General features: G+C 29.5%; 2 protein-coding genes across 2 annotated transcripts; both read left to right on the top strand.

The window, feature by feature from the left end:
* Positions 1 to 3,403: 3,403 nt before the first annotated feature.
* On the top strand, positions 3,404 to 4,861 carry LOC112730051 (UDP-glycosyltransferase 73E1-like). Its single transcript, XM_025780168.1, has one exon. It carries the CDS (start codon positions 3,404 to 3,406, stop codon positions 4,859 to 4,861), a length of 1,458 nt encoding a protein of 485 aa, XP_025635953.1.
* Positions 4,862 to 7,632: 2,771 nt separating this feature from the next.
* On the top strand, positions 7,633 to 9,057 carry LOC112720596 (UDP-glycosyltransferase 73C4-like). The gene has a single exon (XM_025771588.3). It carries the CDS (start codon positions 7,819 to 7,821, stop codon positions 9,055 to 9,057), a length of 1,239 nt encoding a protein of 412 aa, XP_025627373.2. The 5' UTR covers positions 7,633 to 7,818.
* The last annotated feature ends 2,463 nt before the right edge of the window (positions 9,058 to 11,520 follow it).

The following is an 11,520-nucleotide window of genomic DNA, read 5'->3' as shown; positions in this document are numbered from 1 at the left end:
TTTCTTTTCACGAAGACTATTCTTTTTGTCATCTCAATGAGGTGTTATGGTTTTATTTGTGTAGACCAAGGTTAACTTATCTATCACGATTCATAAACAGATAGATAATTATATTAGATATATGGTTTCTGTTGTTTAGGTTGGAATAAAATGCTTCTTACGCGTTCTTGACCAAATTTAATTCCAATTAAGGCTTTAAATTGGGCTTTTTTGTCACTTCTAATTGGGCCTTGATAATAGATATTGGATAAACAAAAATGGGATGGGCCTCCTCACGCTTCTGGTTAGTCTTTTTATTTTGGACCTCCTGGCCTCCAAATTAAAACCAACCAAAATAATAACAAAAAAAAAATATTTTGATTCTCCGTAATATCTCTCAATCTGGTTACCAATAAATAATCTGTCGCAGCTATTTAAGATCTTGCAATTGGCTAAGAAATTGCTTTATAGTTTAGGAAGAGTTTTATGTATACTGGAAATACTAGTGTTCCAGTTATTTTAACTGTTGATCTAAATTATAAAAAAGATATATAATATATATTAATTAAAATTAACGGTTAAAACAACTAGAATATCGGTATTTTCAGTACACTAATTTTTTTTCTATAGTTTATACATTAAAAAAATTTAAATCATGATACTTACTTAAATAAACAAGTGAGTTAATCATTTGATTAATTTAAATTATATTAAACTACTCTTTCACTTTAGTCCATGACATCAATAAAGAAGTCTCGTGGCTCACAAATTTAACCTAACAGAATACATAAATTCAATTACAATTTTAGTCTTTATTATCTTATCTTATTTTTTCTTTATCTTATCTTTAGTTGTTCTTATCTTATCTTTATTTGTTTTTATCTTTCATAGAAGAGTAAAGCTAGGGAACCAAAAGCATATCAGCCAAAACCAGCCAAATATCTTTGAATGAATTCAAAATCTCTACGAGTTAATATATATGGATGTTTCTTCTACTAAGTATCAGAATGTTTCTTTTTCATACTAAATGGATGTTCTTTTATATATTTTTCGAATTTTTTTGTATTGCAAATGTGAATATCCATTTCTTTAAGAATTTCATATTTTTTTTAAATTTTATAGATATTTAATTATTTTTGCTAAAATATAATTAGATGTTTCTTTTGTTAAGTATTAAGATGTTTTTTTTATATTAAATGAATGTTTTTTTGGTGCTGGACCTGTGTAGAAGCCCCACCCCTGAGAAGGCTGCGCTGGTGGCTACTGCACCCAACACACAGCAAGAGGGTCTTCACCAGCTAGAGGACCATGTGCTGCACAATCTTGATTGGGACTCCATCATGAAGGACCTTGGATTCCACGAAAACTCCAACCCATCCTTGTTCAAGACCACCCTCCCTAATGTCCCTGACTTCTCTCCTTCCTTCGACCCACACTTCGAATTCCCAGACATCCAAACCATATCCTACAACTACGCCAATGCCACTGCTACCCTCGACCGCCTCCTCCACGACACCTCCAATAATTCTTCCGCCACCGGCTTCGATTTCATAGAGGAGCTCATTCGTGCTACCGATTGCTTCGACACCAACCACCTCCACGTCGCTCACGTCATATTGGACCGACTCAATCAACGCCTCCGATTCCCTGTCGGTGCAAAGCCTCTCCAACGTGTCGCTTTCTACTTCAAGAAGAGGAGTGGGTCGCGGTGAGGAGGCGGAGAGGGTCTGATGGTGAGAGAGAGGTCTGTGTGTGATTGTTAGAAGTGGGTAGGTTAATGTGAAAGAGAAGAGGAAGGTATTTTTATGTTTTAATTAGGTTTACTTAAATTTTCTAAATTTTGAATTTAAAAAATTTAAAATTAATTATTAATATAAATTAATATGATTTTATTTAGTTTTTGGCTGATAACTTTTTGGTTGCATATACTTTTCCTTCATAGAATAATGTTCTATATATATTTAGTTTTACTCTCATAGTTTACAATTTAATTCAATCAATTAACAATCAATAAAATTTCTTTATCTATTCTTTTTCTATTCTTTCACAATTTTATTAAATTAATTATAAAAAGATTAATTTTAAATGGCCATATATAATAATAGATCATATAATTTATTTTCTGGTGACAGTAGGTGGTCGTATGGAGACCCACAAAACAGTAAATATATTTGATAAAATAATTTTTAAAATTTAAAAATATTATAACGACCATCTTTATGTTGCATTTCCTTGTTCGCTATATATTTCATTATTAATTTTCATATTTAATTGCTTTTTGCTATTGTTTCCATTCGGCATAGGATTGCTAAGTCACTTTCAGACAAGAAGCCTTGTATAAAATATGATTATATTCACTTACAAATATCATTTACAAAACTAGGGGTGCACATGGGACGGGTGAAATCGGGTTTGATGAGACTCAGATTCGATTCGAAATATACACCGGGTTTATTTATTAGACCCGAACTCGATCCTAGACTCGATGAAATCAATACACTTTCAGGTCACAATTATACCGGGTGAAAACCGGGACGTTAATACTACATTACGTTGATACCTTCTTGTAAGCTAGCATGTAAAAATATCCAAATTTCCAAGACTCCAACCATTATTTAACATGGTAAAATTCACTTAGAAAAATATAACAAGAATCAACCCTTCTTTAAAATTAAAGCATAACCACAATCAATACTAAAGCAAAACCACAATCAATACTAATATTGTCTAATAATATCAAATATATAAATCAATACAAATAACACAATAATATGCATTAGTCTAAAGTTTTATACGTTCTAAACATAAAACATTAACTTATAGTTTTATAATGACTAATACACAAAATATTAAGGTTTACAATACTTAAATTCCACATAAAAATAGTCATGATCCATCACTAATAACACAAAATATTAATTATGTATGATGATCGGGCCACCGGGTCGACTTCGGGTGACCCGAATTATAGCCCGGACCCGACTTGAAATAATGACCAGGTCTATTTTTGAGACCCTAACCCGGTCCTAAACTCGATGAAATCACACCAAATTAGCCCCTAAAGTGTTCGAGCCCGGGCCGGGTCTGTGCACCCCTATACAAAATCAGTTTCTGGGAAAACTAAAAAAAAAAGGATATTGATTTAAATTGTGAGATTCCTAAAACACCAATTTTTTTTTTTTTGTGAGATTCCTATGGTATATAAATATACAACTAGATGATTGGAAAAAGACAAAATGGACTAATGTGTGGCCTGTAATTATTGTAGGTTAGTTTATTACATAAAGGAGAATAAATAACCCAACTTAGGTTAGGTAAAGTTTCCTCAGATACCAACTACATAGTACATAGCAAGTAAATCTAACTAGCTTTGTAACAAATTATAGCTTTGTCACTCTCTTTCTCAAGTCTCAACACAACAAAAATGGCTTTAGAATCCCACAATATGAAGCATCAACTCCATTTTCTTTTAGTACCATATTTGTGTCCTGGTCACCTTATTCCCATGGTAGACATAGCAAGGCTACTAGTAAACCATGGAGCTTTTGTAACATTCGTCACCACGCCCCTTAACGTGAAACGTATCAAGCCACTGATTGACACTGTCAATGCATCAAAATTACGAATTCGGCTTATCCAATTCGAGATTCCAGTTCTCGAATTTGGATTGCCAGAAGGGTGTGAAAGCTTGGAGCTAGTTCCTTCGCGCGCCTTAATAAGAAGCTTCATGTTTGCTCTTAGCAAGTTGCAAACACCAATAGAAGAGTTGATTGAGGCAAGCCCAATAAGTTGCATTCTAGTTGACAAATTCAACTATTGGATGGAAAATGTTGCTATGAAGTTCCAAATCCCAAGGCTTATATTTGATGGCACAAGTTGCATGAATCTTCTATTGTTGCACAATTTGTTCAAGTCCAAGGTGTATGAGAATGTCCAAGAATCAAAGCCTATTGTGGTGCCTAATTTGCCACACAGAATTGAGTTAACAAAATCACAACTTCCATTGGAATTGAATCCTGAAGCAAAGGATCTCAGAGATCTTGATGAAAAGATTAGAACTTCACAAGAATCAGCATATGGGTATGTGATCAATAGCTTTGAGGAATTGGAACTAGACTATGTCAAAGAATACAAGAAGGTTAAAGGTAACAAAGTTTGGTGCATTGGTCCTGTTTCATTATCCTACAATAACAATGTTGGTCAAAGAGGTAACAAATCTAAAGTTGACCTAGATTCTTGTCTTAAATTTCTTGATTCATGGCCAACAAAATCAGTTGTTTATGTTTGTCTTGGATCACTCAACAACCTAGCACTTGCACAATTTCAAGAACTTGCTTTGGCATTGGAATCATGCAATTTTCCATTCATTTGGGTGATGAAAGAAGATGATTTATTTGATAGTGAATTTGAAGAAAGGACAAAGGAAAGAGGACTCATAATTCATGGTTGGGCCCCACAAGTGTTACTATTATCACACAATGCTATTGGTGTGTTTCTAACACATTGTGGTTGGAACTCAACCCTAGAAGCAATTTGTGCTGGTCTTCCAATGATAACTTGGCCTATGTTTGCTGACCAATTTTTCAATGAGAAATTGATTGTGCAAATATTGTGTATTGGTGAAGAATTAGGGAATGAAATTGCTATCCCTTTGGGTAAGCAAGAAAATTATGGTGCTAGTATTAAGAGGGAGAAAATTGTGGAGGCAATAGAGAAAGTGATTGGAGATGGAGCCAAGAAGGAAGAGAGAAGAGAAAGTGTTAGAAAGCTTGCTGAGTTGGCAAAGAAATCTATGGAAGTTGGAGGATCTTCTTATCTTAACATGAAGATGCTGCTTGATGACATGGAAACACTAACCTTTGGTAAACCATCAACACAATGAATACAACATTATTAGTTCCTACTTTTTCCATGTAATTTTTATGACTCTTAATAAGAATTTGTAGTTCACTTCTTAATGTTTTGTTGTCTAATAAGGAGTACTTATATGTTGTCACACATTTTTGTGTAAGGAACTAAGGAAGTTTTTGTAATATTTTTATCATCTTGTTTTTCTTGTTACTATCCAATTTTATAAATTTGGAGTGGGGTGGTTATTTCAATATTTAACTTTTTTTTTAAGATAATTTAAGGTGTTCTTTTTTTCTTTTTTTTTTTCCGTTTATATTAGCATGTTGAATTTTTAAAAAGGAACTGAGGCCCAATACTCTGACTAAGATACACAGCACTTTTAGGCCCAAAACAGGTTAGACGGATATAACAAAAATCATCACAAACAATGACAAAAAAAAGAAAGAATTACAAAGCAAAACACAAAAATTTCATTTAACACCCTTAGACCAAAAATAAAACCCCCCAGACTTAAATAACATATACATTTTAGCCCGTAATTTGTTTATTTTCTGCATGTGACTGTAACAAGCATTTATCTTGTCTAGTGCATGCAGTAATTTATTGGCCAGCGACAAATCCTTAAATAGAGTTCAGATTCGTAACAAATTAGTCTTTGATTTATCGGGTTGGGGGATACCGTGGATAAAAAAAAATTGATTCTATGTACAAAATAAGATACTAATGATAACACACAAATAATAAAGATATAAAAATTAATATTTTTATATTTTATTTAATGATAAATTAAATATAAAACTAAAATAAATAATAAATAATTTAATTTATCTTTATTTTTTTCGCACATAATTTAAAAAGAAAAATAAAATAATAAAAAATATAATTATAAAAGTTTAATGGTGATAATAAAAAAATGAGTATGTGTCTTTGTCTAATATTTCTATATGACAGGAAAAGTACAAATAAAATAAGTTGATATTTTAAGATATAATTTTTCTATTAATATCTTATTTGTCAAATATAATTTTATCTCTTTATAATATCTTAGTCTTTTGTAATTATAAATAAATGCAATCTAATATATAACAATGTATTAATGAAAATATAAAAAAGGTAACTAATATTTTTGTGTCAGATTTTTCTATCGATTTTACCTCTTAAATAATAATGCAATTAAAAGCATTGTTTTCAAAGGAAACAAAAATCTGCTTTATTTCCTTAACTTAAATTCTCCTAGATATTCTCATAAAAGGAAAGATAAGAAGAAATGATGAATTCATTGCATTTTTTTAGGTGAACGAATTCATTGTATATTCATATTAAAGTTTTCTTTTTCAATGATGTTACATGATTAAATTAATTTGATAATTAAATTTAACTACGTTAATCTAATAATTTATTGACATAATAAAAATCAATTGGAGAAGAAGGAGGAAATGTATAAAAAAAATATTTAGTTAAATTAAATTTTAAAAATAATTTGTTCATTTAATATTTTTCCTTATTTTTTTTAAAATTTAATCTATAAGACTCGAATTCAATACAATTAATTATTATAAAACAGACCATTTTAATTAACATCATATTAGTTGGTATAAAACAGTTTGATTTATCATTTGAAAAAAAAATGTTACAATTTAATTTATGAATATATCCCAAATACTACTATGAGTACAGATTGAAAGCAATTGGGAAAATTGATTAGAGAGAGCCAAAGAGTTATATAATCCATCATTCAAGTAAGAGTAAGATCACCATGTAAGTATGACAGTTCTAAATTTCAGGTTTATTTTTCTTTACTGTTTGGGAGTTTCTAACAGAACAAAAAATTTCATGATTTTCTCTTCATTGGAAATTTTCCTGTCCATTCTTCTATGCCTCCTTATTAGCTTGTTGAATAAAATTAGAAGAATTTCAATCATTTTTATAGTGAAACTTTAGTGTAAGGATATAACTAAGGTGATTTTATTGATTTCAATTTTTTTATTTTTTATTTGTTTACTAATTATCCAAGCCCCCTTATGATGAAGCAAAGAAATTAATCCCCTTTAAGCATGAAAGGTTAAGAAAATTGTTTGATTTGTGTGATGTGTTCTTACATTTTTGTTGTATGTTTTCACTAATAATTACAAAATTTATCATTATCAATTTTTTTTTTACTTTTTCACTAGCTGATATTTTCAAAAAAGAAAATTATAAATTCAAAAGGTTGTCAATTTCTCAACTTTTTTTAGATGATCTAATTCCAAATACAATAATTAATTTATATATATATATATATATATATATATATAATTTAAAAATTTTTATTTAAAAAAATACATATTTCAAGAGACTAATTATAAAAAGTGTAATTTAGTTGTTGTTAAAAATACCATTAATCTATACTAACAACAAAAATACCTCTAAATATTCAAAAAGATGATAATAGTATTTACTATTAGATGCAGAATTTACGATATATAAGTATAATAATTCGTACCATGCACGTGATAAGATTGAAATTATAATTTTAAGTTGTTGTATTAAAATTAATTTGAATTATAATTTTTTTAATTAATAACTGAATATATGCACAAAATTAAGCATCCTCTTTCATACAAAATTTGCTACTTTAATTTGCTTATTAAACTTATCTAACCAAGTAAATAAACTCTCTTCAATCTTTTGCTATTGTCACAGAAAATTGCAACAATGGTTTCATCAACACCACAAGTATGCAACAACAACAATAACCTTCACTTTGTATTCATCCCTTTAATGGCACCGGGTCACATTTTACCAATGGTGGACATGGCCAAATTATTGGCTAGGCGCAATGTTAAGGTAACCATAGTAACCACACCCCTCAATGCACTTCAATTCAAAGCTAGCTTGGATAGAGAGGTTCATCAAAATTCTTCAAAAATCCAAATACTTGTTGTGAAATTTCCAAATTCTGAAGCTGGAATCCCTCAAGGTTGTGAAAGCTTAGACACATTACCTTCAATGGATCTTAAGGAGAATTTCTTCTTAGCATTGAGTTTAATGCAAATGCCAATTGAAGATCTTATTGAAAAAAGTCTTGACCCTTTTCCAAGTTGCATAATCTATGACAAGAATATTCCATGTGTAGCTGAAATTGCAACAAAGTTTAATGTCCCTAGAATAATATTTGATGGGACTAATTGCTTCAATCTCTTGTGCAACCACAATTTGTATGCTTCTAAGGTATGTGACAAATTTTCTGATGATGATGATGATCAAGTTATTGTTGTTCCTGGATTGCCACATAGGATTGAGATGAGAAAATCACAGCTTCCAACATTGTTCAACCCTGGCACAAACCAAAATTTGATTAAGGTAAGAGAGAAAATTAGGGAAAGTGAAAAAGGAGCTTATGGGGTTGTAGTGAATAGTTTTGAAGAATTGGAATTAGAATATGTGAGAGATTATCAAAGGGTCATAGGTTGTACTAAAGTTTGGTGCCTTGGTCCTGTTTCATTGACAAATAAGGATGATTTGGATAAGGCTCAAAGAGGAAACAAGGAGTTTAGTAATGAAATTGAGAACAAATATGTGAAGTTTCTTGATTCATGGCCAAAAGGGTCTGTGATTTATGCTTGTTTAGGTAGCCTTAATAGGGTTTCACCAAAGCAATTGATTGAGATTGGTTTAGGATTGGAAATGACAAAAAGGCCCTTCATTTGGGTGTTAAGAGGAGCATATAGGAAGGATGAGATGGAGAAATGGCTAAGTGAAAATGGGTTTGAAGAAAGGGTCAAAGAGAGAGGGATTTTGATTAAGGGTTGGGCCCCACAAATCTTGATATTGTCACATAGTTCAATAGGTGCATTTTTGACACATTGTGGTTGGAACTCAACATTAGAAGGGATTTCTAGTGGTGTTCCTTTGATCACATTTCCTTTGTTTGCTGATCAATTCTACAATGAGAAGCTTGTGGTGCAAGTTATTGAGATTGGGGTGAGGATTGGTGTTGAAAATGCTGTGCATTTTGGTGATGAAGATAAATTTGGTGATGGTGTTCAAGTTACAAGGAAAAAGGTTGTGGATGCTATTGAGAATGTGATGGGAGAAGGTGAAGAGAAAGAGAAGAGAAGAGAAAGGGTTAAGGAGTATGCTGATTTGGCAAAGAATGCAATTGAAGAAGGTGGATCTTCTTACAACAACTTGTCTCTTCTAATTGAAGACATCCTCAATCATGTGTCAAAGGTTTTAATTAATTAATTAATTAAAACCTTATGAAGATACCATCAAGTGATGTTGCATTGGAAGCATTGAATGTTATTTTTTCCTTGTTTATTTGTGTTTCCTTTTCTTTTCTTTTCAAGTTTGAAACTCTAATACTAATAAAGTATTTGGTACTCAGTTTATGTACCTTTCTAAACAAATTAAGGTTGAAATCTTATTGAAAATAGAGAGGAATGCATATGTATATTGTGGTTGTGTTTCTCATAAAGATTGCATTATCCTATATATCCTATATACATATGGAGTAGTATTATAGGTTTTTTTTCCCCTAAAAATTCTTTAATCTTGAGTTCGAGTGAAAAAAAAAATATTTATATTCATTACCTTATTTTTTTACTAGGTCTTCATAGGACACACAAATTTTTTATGAAAAAAAAAAACAAAGGACACAAATTTTCTCTGTAAATTTTAATAAATATGTGTAAATTGTTTAGTACCAAAATTTTATAACAATAAAAAACACCTAATTGAATGAATATTTTTTTAAAATATTTAAATTTTTTTGTCATTTATGTCAAATTTATGACAATTAGTTAATATTAGGTTGTGTTTCTTATAGAGACAAGACACTGAGACAAAAATATAAAGATAAAAAATTGTGTTTGAAAGAAGATATATGGGCAAAGACAATATGTTCAGAGACACTGAACTAGTGTATTTTGTGTCGATCCTGATAAGAAGGACACAAAGACACTAACAAAAAATACAATTTATTTTTTATTTTTTTTATTATTCTTGTTAATTTTTCATAATTATATTTTTTATTATTATATTTTTTGTCTCAAATTTTTTAAATAAAAAATAAATTAAATTTTTATAATTTGTTCTAATTTATTAACAATCAGAATACAAAATACAAAATTTTATATTTCTAATTTTTTATTTTTTATATCGAATGTCTTATTTTATCTTATTTTATTTTAAAAAAAAAACAGCCTATTATATTTATGATTGTGAGACATTGACGTAAGATACACAAATGATTCGTTGAAGGCACATGTAACCGTCATTAATGTCACAAGTATCTACATTATTGATAATGACGTATTAATGTATATATGAAGATTGAAGAATTAGTCATAATGTCTTATCATCTCATCTCTATGTAATGAAACTTCTAGAGAATTGATCAAATTGTCTATTATAGTCCACCTTTTAAAATTGTTTTTTGTGACTTTATTTGTTTAATTTTAATTTGTAGAATATATTTTGAATTTTTTGTTATTTCAGTTCATATTTGGCGTCATATGGATTATATGTTATTTATAATTATATTAACAATGACAAAATATCTTGATTCATAATAAGCTGGTTTCATGGTCAATATAATTGTTCCGAAGCTTACTAGGAAGGAGAGTTACAACAACTAAAGTCATCTAATTAATCTATATATATATCTCCTATGCATATATACGAATGAATACTACTTACTATTTTCCAACAAACACTCCTTTCAAGTTTCAAGGAAGATGACTTAGCTTATCACTTGTTGGCTCAAGTGTGGAGAGTCCTCGATCATCGAAAAGATCTTGGGGAGGAATTAAGTGAGAGAATATAAGATGAAAAGACACCACATTCAACTTAAAACTTTAAGGCGTTAAGTTAATGAATCTCTCATCTTATAAATTCGTTACTCTTCATTGTTTTTTTTATGTGGGACTAACTTCAACACTCCTCACACTTGTAACACTAATGATGAACAAATAATATACGTAGTTTTGATGAAAATTTTAAAGTGTTTAACTACTTTTTAATATATTATATTAATAAGAAAGAAATTTAATTAATTTCTCTTAGTATAATATTGTACCTGTGTTCATATTCTCAAAGTCAAATAAAGAGTTGGTAGCTTTTACTTTTTTGACGTGAAAGTAAATATTGATAAAGATAACTTCAATTTTACATGCAAACGTAAACAGGGGGTTGATTCTCTGGACAATAGCTTAATTAAATAAGCACTTTCATATATAATTTTTTAAAATTTTGTATAGCGCACTATTTTGATAAGTATAGTTGGTGTAATCATGTGACACTTTTCATCTTTCATAAAGCTTTTAGAAAAGGAAAAAGGAAGGTAAAGTCTGTGTGACATGTTATCTCCTAAAAAACAGACACCTATATAGTCAACTTAATTTGAAATTCGATACTTTCGTGTAAATGATATTTGTCATCATCTAATAAAATTAATAATATTTTTGCGTATTAGGCATGAAATTTCTAGGCATTTTTACATATTCTTAAAAGTACTCCGTAATTTTGCTTTTGATAAGCAACTTCTTCAAGTCTATCTTTAATATTCTTTTTCCGACCAAATATTTTACTAACAATAATAATAATAATAATAATAATAATAATAATAATAATAATAATAATAATAATAATAATAATAATAATATATTATTATTATTATTAATAGTACAATGTTATCTGCTTCATGAA

The sequence above is a fragment of the Arachis hypogaea genome, chromosome 2 (assembly GCF_003086295.3).
Source record: "Arachis hypogaea cultivar Tifrunner chromosome 2, arahy.Tifrunner.gnm2.J5K5, whole genome shotgun sequence".
NCBI lineage: Eukaryota > Viridiplantae > Streptophyta > Magnoliopsida > Fabales > Fabaceae > Arachis > Arachis hypogaea.
This window is presented reverse-complemented; position numbering and strand designations above follow the sequence as displayed.

Bases quoted from the DNA above. Each gene is read 5' to 3' on its own strand.
- LOC112730051 (XM_025780168.1), top strand. From the start codon at position 3,404: ATGGCTTTAGAATCCCACAATATGAAGCATCAACTCCATTTTCTTTTA.
- LOC112720596 (XM_025771588.3), top strand. From the start codon at position 7,819: ATGGATCTTAAGGAGAATTTCTTCTTAGCATTGAGTTTAATGCAAATG.